General features: G+C 54.5%; 1 protein-coding gene across 1 annotated transcript; it reads left to right on the forward strand.

Annotated features, from left to right (window-relative positions):
- Window positions 1-6,882: 6,882 nt before the first annotated feature.
- On the forward strand, window positions 6,883-25,861 carry LOC122221114 (alanyl aminopeptidase, membrane). Its single transcript, XM_042940460.1, has 20 exons — window positions 6,883-7,784; window positions 8,360-8,502; window positions 8,616-8,755; window positions 9,163-9,289; window positions 9,381-9,535; window positions 9,769-9,882; window positions 9,994-10,137; window positions 10,301-10,366; window positions 10,523-10,588; window positions 11,980-12,155; window positions 12,419-12,498; window positions 13,740-13,873; window positions 14,000-14,055; window positions 14,966-15,113; window positions 19,381-19,472; window positions 19,951-20,061; window positions 20,179-20,346; window positions 21,130-21,270; window positions 21,730-21,811; window positions 25,281-25,861. The coding sequence occupies exons 1-20, from the start codon at window positions 7,150-7,152 to the stop codon at window positions 25,428-25,430; spliced, it is 2,928 nt and encodes a 975-aa protein (XP_042796394.1). The 5' UTR covers window positions 6,883-7,149; the 3' UTR covers window positions 25,431-25,861.
- Window positions 25,862-26,069: the final 208 nt, after the last annotated feature.

Below are 26,069 nucleotides of genomic sequence, written 5' to 3' on the forward strand. Positions count from 1 at the left end.
GGCAGCCCCCGAGCACTAACCTATTGCCAAGAAGTTCCACTTTCTAGAACCACCCTTCCCCCCCCCCCGCCCCCCCAGCTTTCTGTCCTGGAGGCCTGGGGCTCCTAGCCCTTTCGCAGAGCCCTCAGGCTGGCTTCCATCAGATTTTCAATCTCTCAGCCACTGCAGCTCCTTGCCCCTTACTGTGCCTAGAAAATCCAGACGGGACACCATTCCCCTAACTGACGATCGGACCTTTCATCCTGCCCAGATCTGCCTTCTGTAACTTGCTGTCTATCATGTGTTGTTATGCTAAAAGGTGTTTGTCTCCTCCCGGGGTCCCTAACATTTCCTGGGCACTGCACAGGAGCCAATGGGGGCCGGGGTAGGAGGTTGGGAGGATGCTTACGTAGTTGAGCCTGTAAAAGCTGCCACTAACTAGCCGTGTGACCTTGGGCGAGTCACTTAATCTCTCTCGGCTCTTTGGCTTCCTCAGCAGCCCACTGGTGGTGATTATCCTGGTGGGGCACACAGTAGGTGCTCAGTTACACAGACAGCAGTTGCCAGGCAAGAGCCACAGGCCAGAGTGCCCCCCCCCCCTGCATACCCCGACAAGGCCTCTCTGCTCCTTCCCTCCTGAGTGCCCTACATGGGGCTAGAAATCTGTAGCAGGAGCTGACTTCCCATTAGGGCCCTTCTGAGGTTCTCACAGGATGAGCAACGTCTGATGCTCCCAGAGGAAGCACCCTGGGGGGCTGGCCCACACCCAGCCTCATGCAGCTGTGGATTGAGGCCTCGGAAGTCTGGGAGTAGGCCAGGGCCTTGAGGGGCCAGAGCGTGCCCTGTGCTGGGGCCCTAGCTGCGTCCCTGCCTCCCACTCACTGTTCCTTCAGGACAGACAGATGGACTTCAGATTGTCCCTAGAACCCAGCCTGCCCAGCCCTGCAGGTGATGGGGAAACTGAGCGAGCACTGAGAAGCGGCTTACCGAGGGGTCTGTGAGGGAGCCTAGATCGCACCCGGCTGCTGGTCCTGGGGTCTCCCCACCACGCCCCCTCCCAGGCTCCTGGTGTTTCCATGTTTGAATAGGAGGCAGCTTTTACCCCCACATCTGAGACAAAGGTGACTTTTACTTGTTTAGCTGAGGTCTCCTGCACGTGTGGCTCTGGCTTAAATATTCTCCAAGTTGTCAACCTTAATTTTATTTTATTTTTAATTTAGAAGAACCTTTGTTCTCTAGACCAACATATAGATAGCCATAGGAGGGCTGCTTTGGTTGAGATGGGGCTGGAGGTCCTCAGCTTCTCCCCCATCAAGAGATTAATGGTAAAAGGGGGCACCTGGGTGGCTCTGTCGGTTAAGTGTCCCGCTCTTGATTTCAGCTCAGGTCATGATCTCACAGTTTGTGGGTTCGAGCCCCGCATCGGGCTCTGTGCTGACCGTGTGGAGCCTGCTTGAGATCCTCTCTCTCCCTCTTTCTCTGCCCCTTGCCTGCTCAATCTCTCTCTCTCTCTCCCAAAAAGCAAACTCAAAAAAATAAATAAACAAATAAAAAAAGAGATTAACAGTAGAAGGAACACACATTTTGCTCCCCTGCAGAAAGGTCCCACTCCAAAGACAGCCCGCAGGGAACACCACCCCCAGGATCACACAGGGTGGAACAAGGATTTCCAGAGTGAGTGCACTTATGCAAGATGATTTTAGGGGCCACCTGGATGAATAGGTTTTAAGTCAATAATCTTCAATTAAAATGTGTATCGGAAAAACGATAACACATCTAACCATGAGTTCATGGTCATTATTGCCCAGAAGTAGAGTTAAGTAGTGGATGGAGTTAAGGAAAGATATTAAGTGAATAATACACAAGAGGATGAAAATTTGGCAAAACTCACAAAGGTGGTCTGTACGTATGACCCAGGAGCCCAAGAAGAAGGTGAGGTGTGGGGGGTGGGGGGCAATCTGCCCTGAGGATCGAGTGTCTGAATTACACTGAGTTCCATCTTTAACCACGGTCTCGTTTTCTTAGTGATGTATCCATTCCACAAACATGCGTCACCTGCTGGCTGTGCTAGGTGCCTGCCTGGTGTGGGGGATACTATCCCCGTGGTGCTCAGAGTCTTTAGGGGGCCGGGAAGGCTGTGCTGGGACAGCAGCGCTGAAGTGAGCCTCCGGGATGATGGGTGAGGGAAAGACAGGAGTCTCCCAGCCCCAAGGAACAGCTTGTTGCTGGTGGGGAGGGGGTTGCAGTATGTGGCTAGAAGAGGGAGAATGTGGTGGGCTTGAGGAACAGGAAGAGGCCAGTGGGCAGAGCCCAGGGGGGTGACAGGGCAAGAAAACCTAAAATGAGACCGGAGAATCTTTGGGGGCTGGATCACGCCAGACCTAAAAGCCATGGCAGGGATTGTGTGTGTTATCATTGATTTAGCCAATATTTACTGGGCTCCTGCCCTGTGCTCGTGATGGAGGGGTTTACAAAATTAGAGTCTTCCTTCAGGGGGCTTAGGTCTAGGGACAGGTCTTTGGACACAAAGATGACCTATTCGTAAGTGCTGTGTTAGAAGTGTGACCCAGAGGCCAGTGAAGCACCGAGGGGAGAGGAGCCGTCAGGCACGAGAAGGCAGTGACATGTGAGCTGGGCTTTGAAGGATGAGTAGGAGTTGGACAGGAGGGAGGGGAAAGGCACTCCTAGTAGCAGAAGCAGGATGAGTAAAGCCGCCGAGGTATGGAAAGGTGTGGGAAATGCCTGCGGCTGGAGCCACACTAGGCTTTGGAAAGAGGAGAGGCCAGAGGGTGCAGTTCACAGAAGGTCTGAGGTTTCATTCCGCAGACAAGAAGGAGCCGGAGACCCGGTTCGAGCGGGAAAGGAAGATCCTTCTGCTGAGGCGTGTGGCGAGGCTGGGTGAGGTTGGGCACTTGCCACCACGACCCAGTGGGGTGTGAAGACGGCCGGTCTTGGGCCACGGCATGGGGGGGGCTTCTCAGTGGAATGGCAGGTGGGAGCCACGGATCATGCCCTCTCTGAGCCCCCGGAGCAGAGACCCCTTATCACAGGGCAGGAGGCTGCCTGCTGCACCAGCTTTGAGAACTGGAGGCTCTTTCCAAAAGGGTAAAGATTCTAGCCAGCTGGGCCTGCGGTCCGTGTCCAAAGCAAACAGGAAGAGACCACACTGGGCCGGGCGGGAGGAGGAGGAGGGATTGTGTTTGGAGGAGGGACTCGGCCAAGTGGGCTGTCGGGACTTTCTGCTACAAAGGTGGGAGGGGGCTGCAGGCCCAGTCGGAGACAGAGTGAAACTTAGTTCAGGGGGACACGTGGCCCTGGATGCCAGCCTCCGGGGTTACGATAAAGATGGCCTCCCTAGGCGAATCCTAGTCCTGATGGTAGGAGATCGGGAGCACGTGACACGTCACCCTTGGGAGCCGCAGTTCCCTGTCACCATGCCCCAGCTGGAGCTTTCTCTTGGGCTCTTGGCTTCCCATTAGCGCAGCCTGGGCCTGAGGGGGTGGCTCCCGGCCGTGGCGGTGGGAGGTCCACACCGCCCGGGCCCGAGCCCTGTCGGCGGGTCTCTGTGGAAGGAGGGAGATGCCAAGGGCTCAGAACACCCTCAGTCTGAGAGGTGGGCACCCAGGGTTCCCCCGCAGACCCTGCACTCAGACCTCGCGTCCCCTGGCCAGATGACAGTGGCAGTCATTCCTTCTGGCAGTTACACGTGAGTGAACTGATCTCCGCGTCCCTTCACTTACGAAGCCCTCGCCCAGGCTCAGGGGATGAAAGACCCGAGCCAGGGCGGGGAGTGCCAGCCACGTGAGGTTCCTCGGGAATTTACAAGCTGATGGAGCAGGCGTATGTGAGCCCTGGGATGCATTTGGCCCCAGCAAGAATACTGCTTGTCTGCCATGGTTGGAGGAAGGTGCAGAGAAGGGGGCAGGCAGTGCTCCCCGGGCAAGAGTGGGGGCAGGGACAGGGCTGGAAACGGGCTAGAAAGCCTTCAGTAAGGAGGGACTCCTGAAACGACTCACGCATTCACCTGTTCGTGCGTGTGTGCACTCAACAAACGTGTGTGCAGCACCTAGTGTGAGCCAGGCACTGTGGCAGGGCTGATGGGGACCGCAGCTGCCGGGAGAGACAGGCAGGACTCGGGTCTTCACCATTCGATCAAATGGAAAAAACTGCACTGAGTTATGGAGCTTTGAAGAAGAGGTTCGTGGGACTAATGGGGACTAATGGGAACGAATGGAACTCATGGAACTAGGGGGACTTGACCTGGTCAGGGAGGTTGAGGTGGCTTCTCTGAGGAAGACTTGAAGGATGACTAGGACATAGGTGGGGAAAGAGGGAGGAAAAGGTGATTCAGGCAGCAGGAACAGCATGTGCAAAGGGCCTGTGGTGGAGAGGCTGGATGAAGCCCAGAGTGGCTGGACCAGTGTGACAGAAGGGAAGACTCAGAGACAGAGACAGAAGAGTCTGGGAAATGGGCAGCTGAACTTGTGGGTCCCTTTTAGAAAATTTAGTCTGGATTTTATGAACAGAAGGAAGGGTTTTTTTGGTTTTTGTTTTTAGGATTTTATTTTTGGGGCACCTGGGTGGTTCAGTCGGTTAAGCATCCACTCTTGATTTCGGCTCAGGTCATGATCTCACGGTGGTGGGATCGAGCCTCCTATCTGCGCTGAGTGCAGGGCCTGCTTGGGATTCTCTCTCTCTTCCTCTCCCTCTGCCCCTCCCCCCGTACCCTCTCTCTTTCTCTCTCTCAAATTAATAAACAAACATTAAGAAAGAAAGAATGATGGGAATGCAAGCTGGTGCAGCCACTCTGGAAAACAGTATGGAGGTTCCTCCAAAAACTACAAATAGAACTACTTTATGACCCAGCAATTGCACTACTAGGCATTTATCCACGGGATACAGGTGTGCTGTTTCAAAGGGACACATGCACCCCCATGTTTTTAGCAGCACTATCGACAATAGCCAAAGTATGGAAAGAGCCCAAATGTCCATCGAGGGATGAATGGATAAAGAAGATGTGGTCTATATATACAATGGAGTATTACTCGGCAATCAAAAAGAAGGAAATCTTGCCATTTGCAACCACGTGGATGGAACTGGAGGGTATTATGCTAAGTGAAATTAGTCAAAGACAAAAATCATACGACTTCACTCATAGGATGACTTGAGACAGAACAGATGAACCTAAGGGAAGGGAAACAAAAATCATATAAAAACAGGGAGGGGGACAAAACAGAAGAGACTCATAAATACGGAGAACAAACTGAGGGTTGCTGGAGGGGTTGTGGGAGGGGGGATGGGCTAAATGAGTAAGGGGCACTAAGGAATCTACTCCTGAAATCATTGTTGCGCTATAGGCTCACTAATTTGGATGTAAATTTTAAAAAATAAAAAATAAAATTAAAAAAACAAGAAAGAAGGAATGAAAGCTGACTAAATTTTAAAAAAGGATTTTATGTTTCAGTAATCTCTACACCCAACATGGGGCTTGAACTCCCAGCCCCAGGCTCGAGTCGCACATTCCGCTGACTGAGCCAGCCAGGAGACCCAGGAAGGTTGTAAGCCGCGGTGAAAAATGAGCCAATTCTTGGGCCAAACAGGTTGGAGGGGCCCGAGCGGAAGTGGTGACTCCGTGAGAGTATAGCGGTGTCTACTTAAACAGGGAGAGTGACTTTGACCAAGGACATGGTCAGATCAGAGGATGAGGGTAGAATTGGATGTGGAGGTGAGGGTCAGGAGGGGTCAAGGTCTGAGGCACTGAGCTGCTGGATGGCAAGAGTGATCACGAACATTATTTTATTAAGTATGATGAGTGACATCTTCGTTCCACTGAGGATGGGAATAGAGGCCTGGCCGAGCTCTGAGTGGGGAAGAAGGGCGCGATGTTTCGGGTCTATTATGTGGAGTTTAACGTGTTGTCTCAGTAAATCTGTGCAACAAACCCGAGAGGTGAATGCTATTGTCTATTTATGAAGAGAGAGATCTCAGAAAGGGAAAGTTACCTGCCCAAGGTCCCAGCGGGGAAGAGGTTAAGTCTCCACCAGCCTCTTCTCTCTCTCTCTCTCTTTTTTAAAAAGTTTATTTATTTATTTATTTTGACAAGGGTGGGGGTGGGCCAGAGAAAGAGGGAGAGAGAGAGAGAATCCCAAACAGGCTCCGAACTGTCAGCACAGAGCCTGCTTCGGGGCTTGAACTCACGAACCGCGAGATCATGGCCTGAGCCAAAATCAGGAGTCAGACGCTTAATTGACTGAGCCACCCAGGCGCCCCCAGCCTCCTTTCTTTAAAAACAAAACAAAACAAAACAAAACAAAACAAAACAAAACAGGGGCGCCTGGATGGTTCAGTCAGTTAAGTGTCGACTTGGGCTCAGGTCATGATCTCACGGTTCATCTGTGCGGACAGCATGGAGCCTGCTTTGGATTCTCTGTCTCCCCTCCTCTCTGCTCCTCCCCTGTTCACACACACTCTCTCTCTCTCCCTCTCTCTCAAAAATAAATATACATTTTAAAACCAACAAAACAAAAAAAACATGGCAAAACATCTTTCTTTCCCCTCAGTATGCCGATAGCTGAGATAGAAGTTTTGGGCAGGAAGGGGTGAGAGGGGAACCTGGAAGGACTCCCTGCTCTGGAAGAATTGAGGGAGGGCTGGGGCCCCTGTCGCCGACGAGCCCCGGGCACCCTGCCAGGATCCAGCCACAGGGGTGACCCAAGGCACTCTTGACCCAAGCCAGAAACCGATCCTCTCCTCCCTTGTATCGCCTCCTTCTTGCTCCTGGGAAGTCCTTCGCAGACTCCAACCTCGGTCCTCCTCCTCTGTCCCCGCTGTCCCGGGGCACAGGCCGATCGATGCCACCCGGCCCTGCCACTCCCTCTACCCGCTGCCTGCCCATCAGCCCTCCTTCCTGCAGCCTGTAACCGGACACTGTTTGCTCCCCACCAGGCACCCCCAGCACGCTGTTCCTGGATCTCAGCCTCTCCAGGGCCCGAGCACAGGGCGCCCCTGGCCAGCCCACTGACCTTTGCCTGCCTGAGCCCTGGTTAATTTTTGCCCAATCTGTGGGCTGTGGGGCTCCTCCCCCTGCCCCTCAGGGATATAAGTCTGGCCAGACGCTGCGCCTGCTCCTCGCCGTCCTGAACCTCCCCCAGCTCCCCCCCTGCCCTCACCATGGCCCAGGGCTTCTACATTTCCAAGCCCGTGGGCATCCTGGCCATCCTCCTGGGCGTGGCGGCCGTGTGCACCATCATCGCTCTGTCCGTGGTGTACTCCCAGGAGAAGAACAGGAGCACCGAGAGCTCCACGGCGGCCTCCACGGCGGCCTCCACGGCGGCCCCCACGGCGGCCCCCACGGGCCCTACCACCACCGTGGCTACCACCTTGGACCAAAGCAAGCCATGGAACGTCTACCGTCTACCCAAGACGCTGATTCCCGACTCCTACAACGTGACGCTGAGGCCCTACCTCACTCCCAACGATAAGGGCCTGTACGTCTTCACGGGCACAAGCGTCGTTCGCTTCGTGTGCAATGAGTCCACCAGCGTCGTCATCATCCACAGCAAGAGGCTCAACTACACCAACCACCAGGGGCACATGGTGTCCTTGTCGGGCGTGGGGGGCTTCCAGCCGCAACCTGTCATCGTCAGGACGGAGCTGGTGGAGCTCACCGAGTACCTGGTCGTGCACCTCCAGGAGCCGCTGGTGGCCGGCAGACAGTACGAGATGAAGAGTGAGTTCCAGGGGGAGCTGGCCGACGACCTGGCGGGCTTCTACCGCAGCGAGTACATGGAGAACGGCGTCAAAAAGTAAGCTGCGTCTGCGTCTGCTCAGTGGGGCAGGTCCCAGAGGCTGAGGCAGAGCCGGGTCCCGGGGGCCGAGGAAGGTTTTGGGTTGCGGGCCTCGGAACCGCCTGGAGCCTTCGGCTGGCCATGACTCCATCCGCGGGGGCCGGGGGTGGGGGGCCCCTGGGGAGCCTTCCTGGGGACTTCCTGGGACTCCTTCCTGGGGAGCTTCCATCCCCCCCCCCCCACGAGGGAGTCGGGGGCAAGTGGCGAAAGAACCCCTCGGACAGATAGGAGAACTGGGGCTCAGAAGAGAGAAACTTGCCCAAAGCCTCCTAGTTAACTCGGGCACGGATCCTGCCGGGACTTTGACCCCGACTCCTGAAGGAGTTCTGCTCTCCCATAGGAGCTGGCCTGTCGGGGCCCAGAGGCTGTTTGGGGGAGGTGGGGAGGGCAGGGATGAGCCGGACCGGGCTTTCATGCCCAGCGACATGCCCTTCTCCCGCATGCCCAGCGGCGCCCTGAAGCCCCCGCCCTGCCCACCCTCACGGGGTGCAGGCATTCTGCCAGCACACCCTCTAATACCCCGGTCTGGGCAGGGTGCTGGCCACGACACACATGCAGGCTACAGAGGCCCGGAAATCCTTCCCGTGCTTTGACGAGCCCGCCATGAAGGCCACGTTTAACATCACCATCATCCACCCCAACAACTTGGTGGCCCTGTCCAACATGCTGCCCAGAGGTGAGCGGGTCTGTCCCAGGGGCCACACAGCCTTGGGAAGAAGGCAGCCCAGGGTTGGGATGCTGGGCGGGGGAGAGGAGGCGTCTCCACATGCCTGAACGGTCCATGCCCAGGCCCCAGCGTCCCGTTTGATGGAGATCGCACCTGGAAAGTCACCGAGTTCGAAACCACACCCATAATGTCTACTTACCTGCTGGCCTACATCGTTAGTGAGTTCTCATATGTGGAGACAAGAGCTCCCAGTGGCGTCCTGGTAAGAAGCTGGGCCTGTCGGCCCTTCCCCGGGATTGGTTCTGGCCTGACGGATATTCCTCTTTTATTAATTCCCATCTCAGCCCCTGAGTTGTTAGGCCGGTGTTTAAACCCCAGCTCTGAGTGATCTTGGGCAAGTGTCTTAAGTTCTCTGACCCTCGGTCTCTGCATCTGAAAAATGGGTCTGTCCTCACGAAGGGAGTTGCCAGCGCATGGATGCCAAACGGATGATGGCCGTGGCTATTATTATTCCCAGAGCTCCTCCCTAAGGCTCAAAGCCCCCCCAAGACCCCCCAGCCCCTCATTTTAACCTAGTCATCCCCCTTACTAGCCTGGGATCCCCACGGCTTGGCCCATCTGCACCAGGAGCCGAGGGGGGCCTCTGACCTACCCCCACCCTCTTTGCAGATCCGGATCTGGGCCCGGCCCGGTGCGATCAACCAGGGCCATGGCGATTATGCCCTGAAGGTGACAGGCCCCATCCTGGACTTCTTTTCCCAACATTACGACACGCCCTACCCGCTCAACAAATCGGGTGAGTGAGGGGGCGTTGTGGTGGGGGCGGCGGGTAGGGTTCCCCACCCAGAGGCCGTCCTGACAATGGCTTTGGCCCACGCTACCCCCAGACCAGATTGCCTTGCCTGACTTCAACGCTGGCGCCATGGAGAACTGGGGGCTGGTGACCTACCGCGAGAGTGCGCTGCTGTATGACAGGCGGTCCTCCTCCAGCGGCAACCAGGAGCGGGTGGTCACCGTGATTGCTCATGAGCTGGCCCACCAGGTAGCCCCTGCTTCCCAGGGAGGGTAGGGAAAGGACACGGCCCAAGTCCCCGCTCTGCCCCGGGCACCTGCGAAGGGAGGAGGGTCCCACCCGACAGGATGGCAGAGGGGAGTCACGGCGAGGTCGGTGGAGTCCGGAACCGGTGCCTGGCGCGTGGGGGACACCCGGTGACGGTGAGCACAAGGCCAGCGTGGCCAGCCGGGCTGACCTTCCCCCCACCCCCCACCCGACAGTGGTTTGGGAACCTGGTGACCTTGGAGTGGTGGAATGACCTATGGCTGAACGAGGGCTTCGCCTCCTACGTGGAGTACCTAGGTGCTGACTTTGCAGAGCCCACGTGGAATTTGGTGAGCCGGCTGCCCCGGGCCCCGAGGTCTGGGGACGAGGGGCTGGGGGAGGGGAAGACCCGGGTCATCCCGTGTCGGGCCGGTCTCCTGACGCCCAGTGGGGCTTTGCAGAAAGACCTCATGGTGCTGAACGACGTGTACCGTGTGATGGCTGTGGACGCCCTGGCCTCCTCCCACCCGCTGTCAACTCCTGCCTCGGAGATCAACACGCCGGCCCAGATCAGCGAGGTGTTTGACTCCATCTCCTACAGCAAGGTACTGAGACAGTGTGTTTTTTTTTTGGGGGGGGGGGGGGGGCGGGGGCGTGTGGAAGGGGCGGGGACACAGCTAGGGCACTGGGAGCATCTGCCCTTGTCCGGTGGGGGCCCAGGGTCCGGCTGGCTCCGCACAGCCTTCTGAACCCCCTCTCCTTCCCCAGGGAGCCTCTGTCCTCAGGATGCTCTCCAACTTCCTGACTGAGGACCTGTTCAAGATGGGCATAGCGGTGAGTCCCCTCTGCAGCCATGGAGGCGGGGGGGGGGGGGGGGGGGGGGGGAGGGGGGCGGTTTCCTCCAGCCCCCGAGGTGCGTCGCCACAGACACTCAGTGGTGGAGGCTGGGGAGCACCGGCTTTGCCCTCACTGCGACCTGTCTTTCCACAGTCCTACCTCCATACCTATAAATACGGGAACACCATCTACCTGAACCTGTGGGAGCACCTGCAGCAGGTCAGTGACAGCCAAGCCCCCTGCAGCCATCGTGTCCCTAAGTCCCTAGGGGCGGCACACGTGTACTAGAATGTGTCCAGCTCCACTGCTCACCAGCCCAGGGGGGTCGTTTGAAGCCTTGTTGCTCATCTGTAAAGTGGGGGCCATGATGGCTCCTTGCAGGAGGCGTGAGACCATGGGTCAAGACCATGGGCAGCTTGCCTCAGCCCGTAGTGAGCTCCGTGATGGGAGCCGAGGAGCCCCCCAGGTCTTAGAGGTGAGGAAACCAGCCCTCCTCTGCCTGGAACTTTGGAGCGAGTCTTTCTATCTACTCAGCACTCCTGGCTGCCCTGTGCCCCGACCGGCCCCTCCCAGGCATGAATTTGCACACACCAGCACCCCCCGCACGAACTTTGACCCTCCCACCCAGCCCTGCCTTGCGTTCCTGTGCACTCAGACCCCAAGCAGCCCTTGCCTGCAGTGCAGACCCTCGGACTGCCCCTCTCCCCGCCCCCTCCCCCGGCCCCCCTGCCTCTAGTACGGCTGGAGTCTGCACACTCCCCATCTTCCCCCAGAGCTTCCCTTCTCTTAGGGCTCCTTCTCGGCCCCTCCTCAGCCCCACTGACCCCTCCGGGATCCCGAGCCCGGATCCACCAGGGAGGGGAGACCCAGGGCCTTGTCTCAGAGTCACAGCCGGGCTCCAGGGCCCTCCATGCTGGTCTCCGGCCCAAATTCTTTCTTCTGGTCTGTCCCCCTCCCCCGCACCCCTTCCCCGCCCTGACCTCCCACAACCTGCCGACAGGGGGCTCCTCACTGCCTCGGTCCCTCCCCTCCACATCCACCGTCTTCCTCGCCTGCCTCAGTTTCCCGCTCCTTCCTCTCCTCCAAAGCTGAGCCCTCCTCCACGCCTGCTCTACCCCTGCCTCCAGGGTACTCCCTCTGTGCTGAGCCTCCCCTCTCTCTGCAGCAGCCCCCAGCTCCCCTCCCTGTTCAGCCTGTGCCCTTCTGATGTTCTTTATCCTCTTTCCCGTCTTAATTTTCTCAGTCATTAACAGATGTTGTTGGCTTTTTGCCGTTGTTACTAAAGCAGTGCACGTGCATGGAAAAAGATGAAGAAAGACCCAAGAAGACAGTAGCGACCGCCCTAAGCCCGTCCCCAGACCACCCACTCCTGCTGCCTGTCTCTGCACCCGCTCGTGCCTCGGACTATGTTTTCCCTCCTCTCCTTCTCCCCTCCCCTCCCATCCTCTGAGGTTCGAGCTGAGCTGGGACCCAGGCTCCTGCCCACCCCCACCCCCACCCCCACCCCCACGCCGGGCTCCTCCGCTGGCCCTGCCTCCCTGCAAGGTGGGTCTTCCGAGGCTGCCCTGGGCGGGCCACTGACGGCCGGGCACCGTCTCGCTGTGCTCCAGGTTGTAGACAAACAGCCGACCATCAAGCTGCCCGACACCGTGAGTGCCATCATGGACCGCTGGATCCTGCAGATGGGCTTCCCCGTCATCACCGTGGACACCCAGACAGGCACCATCTACCAGCAGCACTTCCTCCTTGACCCCCAGTCCGTGGTGACCCGCCCCTCACAGTTCAAGTGAGCAGCAGGGGGCACTGAGGCGGGCGTCCCGTGAGGGCTCTGAAGGACAGGTGCTGTGGTGTCCCTTGACCGTGGTGGGTCCTGACCTGCCGTGGTCCCAGCCCCAGCACCTGGCCCCGGATGGGGGGGTGGGGGAGGGGCGTGCTCAGTGCCCAGACGGAGCCGGGCAGAGACTGGGAGGCTGGGCGGGGCTGCTCTTTGCTGGCAGTGACCGAGAGCGGCCGGCTGTCATCACCTGGCGTCTGGGTCTCTTGTTGCAGCTACCTGTGGATCGTTCCCATCTCTTCTGTCAGAAGCGGCAGACCGCAGGAGCACTACTGGCTGCCGGGCGTCGAAAAAGGTAATCCAGCCCCGCCCTTGTGGACAGCCGTCCCCTCCCCCACACCCCCAGCTCCTGGCCCACGTCCTGGGGGTTCCGGCAGGCCTCAGTGACCTCCTTCATGGTCTCATTCAACAAATGGAGCCCACTTCTCTGGTTCTAAGCTCTACTGTGCGGCCGCCCAGCTGTGTGGCCCCGGGCAGGTTGCCATTCCTCTCTGGTCTCCCATTTCCTCATTTATAAAATGGGGCTAAGAACAATAGCGGCCCGGTTGAGTTGTGTGGGGACTAAAGAAGAGAACTCACATGAGATGTTTAAGACAGTGCCTGGCACAAAGTATAAACAGCCCTACTCCACCAGGTACTGGGGAATCCGGTCAAGGCAATTCATCCTCTGCCGAGGCCAAAACTGCAGCTGAAGAGAAGGAAGGAAGAGAAGCAGCTAAAACTTTCTAGAGCTGTGTTGGATGCCTTAACAGAGGCACGTACAGGCTGCTGGGGCATGGGGCAGGGAGCCAGGAATAAGGAAGTTTCAACTTCACAGAGAGGTGAGGGAAGGCTTCCTGGAGGAGGTGAGCTGAGTCTTAGAGGAAGAAAAGGACTTAGCCAGGCTCGTGGGGGCAGAAGAAAGAGCAAGTGCGAGGCAGGAGAGAACTAAGGACTGTGGCTAGGGCAGAGGTGTGCCCTGAAGGTAAGGCTGCTTCCCAAGGTCCCTGCGGACGGCAGGACACAACGGCTGTGTCCTCCGGCCAGGAGGAGCTGGGGCAGGTGGGAAGTGGCAAGCGGACGGCCCCCTCTGGCTGCCGGGGAGCAAGGCTGGAAGGGAGGGCAGAGAGGGGCAGCACTGGGGGTGCTGACTGGCGGGGGGCGGGCATTGCCTGGGCTTCCCACTAGGTGACGGGGTAAGAGGGGAGGAGGAGGGAGGGAGGGAGGAGGAGCAGGAGCCTGTGGAGGCGGTCTGGGTGTCCTGAGGCTGTGCCGATGGAGAAGTCCGGGCTGCTGTCACTGGCCCAGCCACGTGGAGCCTGTGGGAGACAGGAAGGGCACCGAGGGGCAGAGATGGCGCTTGGTCCCTCTGAGGGCAGAGTTTGGCCTGGCAGCCCAGTCCTACCTACGCCCCTTCTCCTCCCCCTTCCCTTGGCATCGCCCGAGGCTTGAGGGCCAGCCGGTGCCAGGCTGCATGGGAGGCCTGGAGAAAGACAGGCCAAGGGTCAGCCTGTGGCCTTCTGAGCAGCCCCACCTAGCTCTGATCTCTCCCCGCAGCCCAGAATGACCTGTTCAAGACCACAGCTAATGACTGGGTTCTGCTGAACCTCAACGTGACGGGCTACTACCTGGTGAACTATGACAATGAAAACTGGAAGAAGATCCAAACTCAGCTGCAGACAGACCTGTCGGTGGGTGTCGGCCGCCAGCCCCCATCCCCTGCCCCAGGCCCCGGCCCTGCCCACCCCCATCCCCCCCCTCCCCCTCCCCCGCCCCCAGCAGCAGCCTGAGGTCACGCGCTCTGTCGCCCCTTCTAGGTCATTCCTGTCATCAATCGGGCTCAAATCATCCACGATGCCTTCAACCTGGCGAGGTGAGTGCCCCCTTCCTCCTGGGGCCCAGCCTGTCCCTGGCCTGGTGACTTGGGCAAGTGCTGTTCTACAGCGACAGACCCAGGCACACTGCTATGGGCTCCCTGTGCTTCTCTGCGCCCCTCCCTGGGCCCCCACACCCCTGCAGATTGCTAGTGTTGCAACCCACTTTTCCCAGATAAGGAATCCGAGACTCAGAGTTTGATTGAGTGCTTTACCTGGGGTCACTCTGTAGCCCGTGACAGCCAGACACAGGTCTGGCCAACTCCAAAACCACAGGGTCCTTCATAGCACCAGGCTCTTCCTGAGGATTAACTGTGTGCCAGCCTGCCATGGCAGATGCTACAAAAAGTCTGGGAAGGACAGAGCAGGAGAGAGGCGGCATGGATAAACAAATATTTATTCAGCACCTACTGTGTTCCCAGCAGGTGCTAAGCTCTTTGACTTAGGTGATGTCACCCATAGACACGGACATTTATGAACCACAGGTGCACAGATGGTCTGAGGAGGAGGAGGGAGGAAGGCACAGGGGGCCGAGCAAATCAGAGAAGAGGTGGGCAGAATAAAGAGCAGAGGTTTTTTGTCCTTATGCATCTCAGCTCTGTCTCTTATGGGCTGTGTGGCCTTAGGCAAGTCACTTTGCCTCTCTGAGCCTCAGCTTCCCATTTGTCAAATGGGGATAATACGCAGGGGAATGTGATTGGCAGTGGGTGAGGACAGGGCCCGAGCTGACCTTGTCCCCCATCCCTCCCCACTCCCCGGCCCCACCCCTACCTACCCCCAGGCCCATCTACAGTGAACATTGGAGCTGGCTCATTTGGGGCTCTCAGGTTTCAGGAAGGGGTTGGGCCCCCCTCAGTGGGGACTGGACTTAATGGGGATGCTTACCTGAGCCCTTGTATCTATCCCCAGTGCTCAAAAGGTCCCTGTCACTCTGGCGCTGAACAACACTCTCTTCCTGATCCAAGAGACCGAGTACATGCCCTGGCAGGCCGCCCTGAGCAGCCTGAGCTACTTTAAGCTCATGTTCGACCGCTCTGAGGTCTACGGCCCCATGAAGGTACAGGGGGGCAGGGCAGGGTTTGAGGGCCAATTTGCCCGGTGCCAGAAATGCACCATTAGGGAGTTACTAGAAATTTTGTCTGGAGCGGTGGCACCCTTCGGGCCGACAGGACACCGGGTCCTTTTCTGAGAGCAGGTGGGCAGAGTGGCAAGAGGGATGTAGGGTGAAGGGAACAGGTACTGGAAAGGCGAGCAGGTTGGGTAGGGCCGAGAAAGGACACAGACGGGGGCGCCTGGACAGCTCAGGCCGTTAGGTGTCCAACATGGTTTCCACTTAGGTCACCATCTCATGGTTTGTTGGGTTCGAGCCTTGCATTGGGCTCTGCACTTACAGTGCAGAGGTTGCTAGGGATTCTCTCTCTCTCTCTCTCTCTCTCTCTCTCTCTCTCTCCCCCTCCCTCTCTCTCTGCCCCTCCCCTGCTCTCTCTCTTCCCCCTTTCTCTCAAAATAAATAAATAAATTTATTTGTTGAGGCTCCCATGAGGGAGATAAGAGAGAAACTCAGCAGGGTGATTTACAAAAGAAAAAAAAAAAGAACCCAAAACAATTGTCGAACAGTTGGAGATTGGTTAGGTAAACTACAATATCCATTTATGGAATATTACGCAGCCATTAGATGAAACTTGAAGAGATCATTTTTTTTATTAGCTTGTTTTATTTTTTATTTTTTAAAATTTACTTCCAAATTAGTTAGCATCTAGTGCAACAATGATTTCAGGAGTAGATTCCTTAACGCCCCTTCCCCATTTAGCCCCTCCCCACTCCCACCACCCCTCCCATAACCCTCTGTTTGTTCTCCATATTTATGAGTCTCTTCTCTTTTGTCCCCCTCCCTGTTTTTATATAATTTTTGTTTCCTTTTCCTTAGGTTCATCTGTTTTGTCTCTTAAAGTCCTCCTATGAGTGAAGTCATATGATATTTGTTTTTCTCTGACTGACTAATCTCACTTAGTATATAATACCCTCCAGTTCCATCCACGTGGTTGCAAATGGCAAGGTTTCATTCTTTTTGATTGCCGAGTAATACTCCATTGTGTATATATGCCACATCTTCTTTATCCATTCGTCCATCAATGGACATTTGGGCTCTTTCCATACTTTGGCTATTGTCAATAGTGCTGCTATCAACATGGGGGTGCATGTGTCCCTTCGAAAGAGCACACCTGTATCCCTTGGATAAATGCCTAGTAGTGCAATTGCTGGGTCGTAGGGTAGTTCCATTTGTAGTTTTTGGAGGAACCTCCATACTGTTTTCCAGAGTGGCTGCACCAGCTTGCATTCCCAGAGGTCATTTTTTAATTAAAAATTTTTTTTCTCGTGCACTTCCTATGATGTTGAAAGAGGTGTGATGGCAAGTGAGATTTTAACTCTTTAACCTGCCTGCGTTGGATTTACTCCATCCTCCCGATGTAGTTAAGTCACAATATTTGATCAACTCAGTAGTCAGCATTTACTGTATTGTGGTTATTGAAATTTTTTTTATTTATTTATTTATTTATTTTTTTAAATTTTTTTTTTCAACGTTTTTTATTTATTTTTGGGACAGAGAGAGACAGAGCATGAACGGGGGAGGGGCAGAGAGAGAGGGAGACACAGAATCGGAAACAGGCTCCAGGCTCCGAGCCATCAGCCCAGAGCCTGACGCGGGGCTCGAACTCACGGACCGCGAGATCGTGACCCGGCTGAAGTCGGACGCTTAACCGACTGCGCCACCCAGGCGCCCCTGAAATTTTTTTTAATGTTTATTTTTGAGAGAGAGACAGACAGACAGACCGTGAGCAGGAGGGGGGCAGAGAGAGAGGGAGGCACAGAATCCAAAGCGGGCTCCAGGCTCTGAGCTGTGAGCACAGAGCCCGGGACGGGGCTCGAACTCACGAGCCACAAGATCATGACCTGATCATGACCTGAGTCAGACGCCCAACTGACTGAGCCACCCAGGCGCTCCAGTATTGTGGTTATTTAAATATCATTCTCTGCTGAGCCACATGGACTACTATGTTTGTGTCCCCCCCCCCTTTTTTTTATACATCTTGGACAAACGTCATCAGGGCATATGCTAGATTTGCTGCATTTTCCTGGAGGCATCCCTCCCTGCCGGAGCCCGCAGTCCCTGTGCTCCCTTCTGGAACTGCGGCTCAGCCCCACCCCTCCCCCGAATGGGAGGCTCTCCCCCGGTGTGGCATCTCATGTTTCCTGAACCAGTGGGTTCTTCCTTGAGTTTTCTCTCCCATAGTGGAGCACCTTTTCCAGGAGTTTTTGAGAAAGTGTCCCTAAGAGTGGAGGTAGATTATGCACAATGGGTTTATTCCATCACCACACGGGACCCAGAATTTACCGGGGATTAGAAGTTTCTAGGTTGGAAGCTACTATTCCTCAGACAATTTCAGGCCTTGCTCCGCTGATGCCAAGCCTCTCGTGCTGCTGTTGAGAAGCTCAGAGGCTTGCTCATCTCTGGTTCTTTGAACGTGGCTGTTTTTTCCCTTCTGGAAGCTTGTGGGCTCTTCTCTCAGTCCCGATGTGTCTTTCTCCTCCTCCTCCTGTAGCCCCCTTGGCTACAGATTGTGGGCGTTTCTTCTATCATATGTTTATTTTTAAAACATCTTTTTTTAATGTTTGTTTATTGGAGGGGGGGTGGTAAGAGGCAGAGAGAGAGAGAGAGAGAGAGAGAGGGAGGGAGACACAGAATCTGAAGAGGCTCCAAGCTCTGAGCTGTCAGCACAGAGCCCGATGCGGGGCTCAAACTCACAACCCATAAGATCATGACCTGAGCCGAAGTCAGATGCTTAACTGACTGAGCCACCCAAGCCCCCCAGTGTTTTATTTTGAGAGAGAACACATGCACATGTAAGTGGAAGAAGGGCAGAGAGAGAGAGAGACAGACAGACAGAATCCCAGTCCACGCTGAGCTTGGAGCCCGACGTGGGGCTTGATCTCACAAATCATGAGATTGTGACCCGAACCAATGTCAGGAGTCAGACGCTTAACCGACTGAGCCACCCAGGCGCCTCTGAGCATGTGACTCTTGGTCTCAGGGTTGTGAGTTCAAGAACCACGTTGAATATAGAATTTACTAAAAATGTATACGCACACACACACACACACACACACACACACACACACATATAGTATCCATGAGTGTGTTTCCCTGAGACCAGGGAATCACCCTTTATGTCGTATAATGAGGCTGGTGATGCCCACTTTCTACGACTGGCGGACACGGGGGACAAAGAAGCTGACTAGAGTTACCTCCAGTTAGGATATAAACTTTCACCTCTGCAGTCGGCCAACCCTTCTGCTATGTCTGGGGGCCCCCGATTCTGAGCCCCACTGATTCAGCCTCACCTGTGGGGGGGGGGCTGTTGCCCTGCTGCAAGGAGGGAAGTAGGAGCTTGGGGGTTCAACTACTCCCGCTGCGGTCTTGGACTCATTCCCCCTGTGTTCAGCCCCCGCCTCACCCCTGTCTCCTGCAGACCCGTCCCTCTGAGTCTGAGCCTTGTCTGGGCAAGCCTTGCTTCCGGTTCCAACCCCCCCTACCCCTGCCCCCGGGGCCCGCACTGTGACTCTGCCCCGTCCCTCCCTTCCTCTCCCCACCTTGCAGCTTCCTGACTGCATGGGCATCTCCTCCACTCTTTTTCCCTTTCCGTTCTCTTGGCTCTCGGAGGTTTATTCCTTTTACGTTTGGACGTGGATTCCGGTTGGGGCCCGTGACGAACTACCGTGTTGAACCCGAGTCTGTGAAGGGTCTTAGTAACAGGAGGCAGAACTTAACCTTCCAGCGTCGGGGGCAAAGGGCAGCAGACAGAATGACGGATCTGCTGAGTAGACAGGGGAAAAGAAGGGGTAAACTCACCAATTTGAAAATCGGTTTGGGGAAGCTCCTGGGCAGTTTTCATTTTCTGCACATGCTGCTCTGTATTTTCCACACTCTTCACAGTACACACGGAACACTCACCACCGGGATTGGTGGTGGAGCGGCGGGCGGGGGGGGGGACCCAACACTATTAAAAACTGGTGACGCAGACAAGGAGTGTTGGAGCTGACTGAGGCTTTCAGGCAGGAGAGCCTCGGGCCAGTCATCTGAAACCTGGCCCGTGCGGGCCCCTTTGGGCCCTGCTGGCTCCCTCGGGGCCCTGAGCCTCCGGCCCCTCTGCCTCCGTAGCCACCAGCCCTTGCTGCACCTACACCCACGTCAGAGGCTGCAGGGACTCCAGAAAGACCTGGCAGGAGTCTTGCCTTCAAAGCTCTCCGTGTTTCCTTTTGCCCAGAGCTACCTGAAGAAGCAGGTCACGCCCCTCTTCGATCATTTCGAAAGACTCACCAAAAACTGGACTGATCACCCGCAAACCCTCATGGACCAGTGAGTGGACCGTTGAGAAGCCAAGAGCCTCTCTCCTTTCCTTATTGCTGGAGGCCATGGGCGGCCCAGCTACCCTGACCCGGGGAGTCCAGGGCAGGGCCCCGCAGTGTCCTCTGGAGGCCATCTCTTGGCCGGGGCCACCAGGCGGGAGGAGGAGGCCTGCCCTGAGCTTCTGTGCGGCCTGGGAGCCCATCTGACCTCTTTGTACAAGGGACCCAACTGAAACTCTGAGGTCCCCTCAGGGTCTCGATCATTCAGATTCTCGGTGTTCAGATAGGGGCTGCAGCCTGTGCTGACTCCTCTAAGTCCCTGGGCTGCCCAAGGCACAAAGCCACGTAGGGGATCCAGTGAGCAGCCTCAGGCAGAGCCCGGGCCCCGCCATCCTTCCCGGAGCCGTGTGTCGGCAGGGGGGTGTCTCTGCCCACGTCCGGGCCGGGCGGCCCATGGGCCTGCTGACGGAGTGTCACCCGTGGGGCAGGTACAGCGAGATTAACGCCGTCAGCACCGCCTGCTCCTACGGGGTTCCTAAGTGTGAGAAGCTGGCCGCGACTCTTTTCGCCGAGTGGAAGAAGAACCCCCAAAACAACCCGTGAGTGTATCCCCCGCTCCTCCCCTGACCTTCATCCGTCCCTCGAGCCCACAGCCGTGTCCTCGTCACACCCTCGTCCCCCCGCTTCCCTGCCCTGACCCTCTCACCCCTCGCCAGGATCCACCCCAACCTGCGGTCCACCGTGTACTGCAATGCCGTCGCCCAGGGCGGCGAGGAGGAGTGGAACTTCGTGTGGGAGCAGTTCCTAAAGGCCGAACTGGTGAACGAGGCTGACAAACTCCGCGGAGCCCTGGCCTGCAGCAACCAGGTCTGGATCCTGAACAGGTGAGGACCGGGGCCCAACGGGGCCGCGTGAGTTCCCCTCCCCACGGGGGACCCCACGTGGGAGAGCAAGAACCAGCCGGGCCTCTCATTCACGGCATCCTCACAAACCTGTGCGGTGGGGCGGTGGGGCCCCCATGTCGCAGAGGAGGACACTGGGGCTCAGAGAAGCGAAAACAACTTGCCCAAAGTCCAGAAGCTTTCGTAAGTGGTGGAGCCAAGATCTGAACCCACGTCTGGGTCTCTGTCCCACACTTTTAACCGCTTTGGCTTCTTGGACGGTAGTTGACAGAAGCTCAGTTTTCCTCTCGGCCAAGGGCTCTGTTGCAGCTGGGCCTGGGTCCTTTTGGACGTCCGGCGGGGCACGCCCCAAGCTCCTGGCTCCCACCGGCCACCTGCATGTCATCTCCCGGACCCCAGTAAAGAAGAGCCTCCCTCAGTGTCAAAGGCAAAGGTGGCTGCCGTGCCTGGGACAGGGCTCCCGGCTCTGGTACTCCTTCCTGTCTTCATTCATTCATCATCAGTCATCACATATCCATCGGGCACCAGGTCCGTGTCAGGCAGGGCCAGTGACCCTGCCTGGGAGACTCAGTGTCCCACCTGTGAGAGGGAGGTAGGACGAAGAGGTCTTCAACCCTCAGTAGACTGAAGGGACATTAGGAGGATGCCGGAGAGGTGTCGGGGGCGGGGGAGGGGATCCTTTGCCTTCCTGGGTTCTCTGTCTCGTATCATCTGACTACAGAAGTCACTGGAAGTGGTCACTAACCCAGCATCCTTCCCTCACAGGTTCCTGAGTTATACCCTGGACCCTAACCTCATCCGGAAACAAGATGTCACCAGCACTCTCAGCAGCATCTCCAGCAACGTCGTCGGGCAAACCCTGGCTTGGGACTTTGTCCAGAGCAACTGGAAGAAACTCTTTCAGGAGTGAGTCTGGGGGAGCCTGCTGGGAGAAGTGCCCGTCAAGGCTGGGTGTCCGGGGCCGGAGGGAAGGGTCCGTGTGTCTGTGTGCATGGGACACTGCAGGGCTGGAGCATGGTGGGGGGCTGTGGACACCGCCTAGGAGTGCTGAAAAATTAACCCAGCTTGCGGTCAGGCGCGGGGGAGGGCGGGGAGGGCCAACATGGAAAGACGAGGCAGGGTATGGGCTGTCCTTTCTCCCACTTGGGGCAAAGAAAGTCTGTTTCTCTGGAGACAGGGGAGCAAGGATACTGAGATCAAACCTGCGGTCGTGTCCCTCGGGGTATCACCTTGGGTGTGTCATTTCATCTCACCTCCAAGATGGGGACAGTCGCAGAGCAGACGTGAGGGTATAATGGCACCTGCCAGTCACGGAGCATTGCTTCTTCCGCCCCTCACGGTGTCTTCTCTCTCCTGTCCCCACAGCTATGGCACTGGTTCCTTCTCCTTCTCCAACCTCATCCAGGCAGTGACCCGACGATTCTCCACTGAGTTCGAGCTGCAGCAGGTAAGAAGCCCGGGACCCTGGGGCGGCATCCAGAGGTCCATCGCGAGTCTAAAAGGACCACCATTCAGCCGGCGCCCCCTGGGTGTGGTCAAGGAGAGCCCGGGCTCCACGTTGCCAGGCCTTCCTCACCTGCAGGGGAAGCTGGGTATTCAGGCTTTTTATTTATTTATTGTGGTTTTTTTTTAATTAATTTCTTTCTATATTAAATAAATATTTATTATTTATTTAACTATTAAATAAATATGTAGTTAGTGAACACAGAGTGTAGTATTTGTTTCAGGAGTAGAACCCAGTATCCAGGCTTTTTAAATGGTGACGATTCAATCAGAAAACTTCATCTTGGAACTCTCATATAGGCAAAAAGTAAAGACAATAATATAAATGAACCTCCACGTACCTACCCATTACCCAGATTGAACGGTTATCAGCGTTTTGCTGGTTCTATTTTGGGGGTGGAGAATTTTCAAGCAGGGATCACTAATATCATACAGTTCACCTGTCTATGATTTAGTCCTATTTAAATGAATTTTTAAAAGATAATCTCAATGTTATTAGCAAAGCCAAGAAAAGGAACAATTCTTTACGTATCATATTCTGCCTGGCCCATTTTTGTTTGTTTGTTTTGTTTTTATTTTTGAGGGAGAGAGAGAGCAGGGGAGGGGCAGAGATAGGGGGAGACAGGATCTGCAGAGGGCCCTGTGCTGACAGCAGAGAGCCCGAGGTGGGGCTTGAACTCACGAACCGTGAGGCTGAAGTTGGATGTTCAGCCGACTGAGCCACCCATGTGTCCCTCTATCTGGCCCATTTTAAACCTTCTAGGTTGTTTCTTTTAAAACTCATTTTGCAGTGATATGCATGTTTGAATCAGAAGCTAAAGTTAACTCATTGTATTAGGTTGATATTATCTATTTTTTTAATTGAGATATAATTAATGTACTATAAAACTCGCCATGTTAAGTGGCTTTCAGGGTATTTACAAGCTTGTAGAACCATAACCACCATCTACTTCCAGACCATTCTCATTACCCCCGAAAAGAAACTGTGGCAGTCGCTCCCCAGTCCTCTGTTGTCAGCCCCTGGCAAACACTAATCTACTTTCCGTCTCTATGGATGTGCATATTCTGGATATTTCATGAGATGGAATCATATAATATGAGGCCTTTTGTGGAAGTTTCATCCATGTGGTAGGGTACCACTCCTTTTTATGGCTGAATAATATTCCATTGTATGGATATAACACATCTGTTTATCCATCGATCAGTCGATCGACATTGGATTGTTTCCACTTTTTGACTATTATGAATAATGCTGTTATGAATGTTCATGTACAAAGTTTTGAGTGAACATATGTGTTTGGTTCTTTTGGGTATACACCTGGGAGGGGGATTGATGGATCATTTGGTAACTTTATGTTTAACTCTTTGAGAAATTGCCAAAATGTTTTCCAAAGTAATTGCACCAATGTACTTTCCACGGCTCTATGTCTTTGGACACTTACGTTTCTTTTCTTCCTTCATTCCTTTGTTCCTTCATTCCTCCCTCCCTCCCTCCCTCTGCTTCCTTCCTTCCCTCCTTCCCTCCTTCCCTCCCTCCTTCCTTCCTTCCTTCCTTCCTTCCTTCCTTCCTTCCTTCCTTTTAAATTATAGCCATTCTGTGGATGTGAGATAGTATGAATTGCATTTCTCTAATGACTAATGATGTTGCACATCTTTTCATGTGCTTAGTGGCCATTCATATGTCTTCTTTGGAGAAATGTCTGTTCAAAACCTTTGCCCAATTTTTTAATTGGGATATTTGTCTCTTCATTTTTGAGTTGTAAGAGTTCTTTATATATTCTGGATACTAGACCCTTATTAGATACCTGATCTGCAAATGTTTTCTTCCATTCTGTGGATTGCCTTTTTACTTTCTCAATAGTGTCTTTCCATACATTAACATTTTTTTTTTTTTATTTTGATGAAGTCCAGCTTTCTAATTTTTCTTTTATGGCTTGTGTTTAGGCATATCTAAGAAACGATCGCTTAATCCAAGGTCATGAAGATTTATACATGCTTTTTACTAAAAGTCTTACTATTTGAGCTCTTACATTTAGGACTTTGATCAATTTTGGCTGAATTTTTGTATATGGTGTGAGGTGGGGGTCCAACTTCATTCCTTTGCATGTGGCTATCCGATTGTCTCACTACTATTTGTTGAGCAGACTATTCTTTCCCCCACTGAATGGTCTTGGCACTCTTGTTGAAAATCAATTGACTGTAAATGCGAGGGCTTATTTCTGGACTCTTAATTGTATTTCATTGATCTGTCTGTCCTTCAGCCAATACCACACTGTCTTGATTACTGTAGCTTTGTAGTGAGTTTAGGAATGTCAGCCCTCCAGCTTTGTTCAAGAGTGTTTGGCTATTCTGAGTCCCTTGAATTTCCTTATGAATTTTAGGATCAGCTTGTCCATTTCTGCAAAAAAAGGCAGTTGGAATTTTGATGTGGATTGCGTTGAATCTGTAGATCAATTTAGGAACCGTTGCCATGTTAATAATAAATCTTCCACTCCATTAACACAGATTTGGGTCGATTTGGGTATTGTTTCCTTTTATTCAGTCCTTCTTAATTTCTTCCAACAGTGTTTTGTAGTTTTCAGCATTACCAGTCTTGTATGTCTTTTGTCAAATTTATTCCTCAGTCTTTTATTCTTCTTAATGCTATTGTAAATGGGACTGTTTTAATTTCATTTTCGTATGTCTCATTGCCAGTGTGTAGAAATGTAGTATGATCTTGTATGTTGCTCATCTGAAACCTTGCAGAATTTGTTGGTTTTAATAGTTTTTTGGGGTTTTTTTGTTTTTGGTAGATTCCTTAGGATTTTCTGAATACAAAAATCATGTCATCTGCTTATAGAGATAGTTGTACCTCTTCCTTTCTGGGTGCCTTTTATTTCATTTTCTTGCCTAATTGCCCCGGCTACAACCTCCTATACTAATATATCTTTTAATCTGTGACTTATTTATTTATTTATTATTTTATTATTTATTTTATTATTATTTAAATTTTTTAAATGTTTATTCACTTTTTGAGAGACAGAGAGAGACAGAGCATGAGTGGGAGAGGGGCAGAGAGAAAGGGAGACCCCGAATCTGAAGCAGGCTTCAGGCTCTGAGCTGTCAGCCCAGAGTCCGCTGTGGGGCTCGAACTCATGGACCATGAAATCATGACCTGAGCCAAAGTCGGGGGCTTAACTGACTGAGCCACCCAGGAGCCCCGAGGCTGTGCTTATTTTCACCTCTGCCCTAGATAAGGACTTTATCCCAGGGACAGAGAAGGGCCAGCCCTTTCTCTCCTGGAGAACGGGCTGTGGCTTCTCCATTTGCAAGGGCCCTAATGTGGACAGGGAGGACAGAGGACTAGGCCGCCCTCCCCTCAAGGCTGTGTGAGAGACCCAGCCTGAGGCTGAGAATCTTCATTTCCCTGGCAGCTGGAGCAGTTCAAGAAGAACAACATGGACACAGGCTTCGGCTCAGCCACCCGAGCTCTGGAGCAAGCCCTGGAGAAGACCAAAGCCAACATCAAGTGGGTGAAGGAAAACAAGGATGTGGTGCTCAGGTGGTTCACAGAAAACAGCTAATGGTCCTCGGTCCTTGCAGTCACCTGGCCCCCATGTGAGATGCCTATTACGTGTCTGTCCCAGTGGCCCACGGCAGGACCCCTCCCTGGAGCCTGAGGCAATGGTGTCCTCACCCCAGGACAAAGTCTCTGGCCCGTGTTTTCTCCACTCTGCCCATGGGGCCAATCCAGTTCCTGATGGCCAGACTGCCCCAACACCTCTCAGTCCCTGCCCCTCCTGCCAACTCCACCCCAGGCCTGGCATGGTGTCTGTCACCCAGGGCCCTGGGGCTGATCTCAGGGAAGCCCAGCGCTGGTCAGATGAGCAGAAGCCCTTGATGGACGATGGATGGCCTTAGGGGGCGGCCCTGTGCCCTCTCTCACCTTCCCATAAATTTCCTGAACCTGAGGAATCAACAGGGCACCAGATCTATATATTTTTTTTCTAAGAGAAAATGTAAATAAAGGATTTCTAGATCAATGCCTAGACTCGTTACTACACTAGAGTGGGAGTGAGTAGGTTTGCACAAGAGCCGGGAAGCCTGGGAGGGACGGAGGGACCCCGGGGTGTAGGGGACCCCAACGGAGCACAGGAGGGGAGAAGTGCCCAGCCTGCTGGCCCTTCCTACAGAACACCTGGGTGTCCTGTGGGGTCGGCCTG

The sequence above is a fragment of the Panthera leo genome, chromosome B3, assembly GCF_018350215.1.
Source record: "Panthera leo isolate Ple1 chromosome B3, P.leo_Ple1_pat1.1, whole genome shotgun sequence".
In the NCBI taxonomy this organism is placed as follows: domain Eukaryota; kingdom Metazoa; phylum Chordata; class Mammalia; order Carnivora; family Felidae; genus Panthera; species Panthera leo.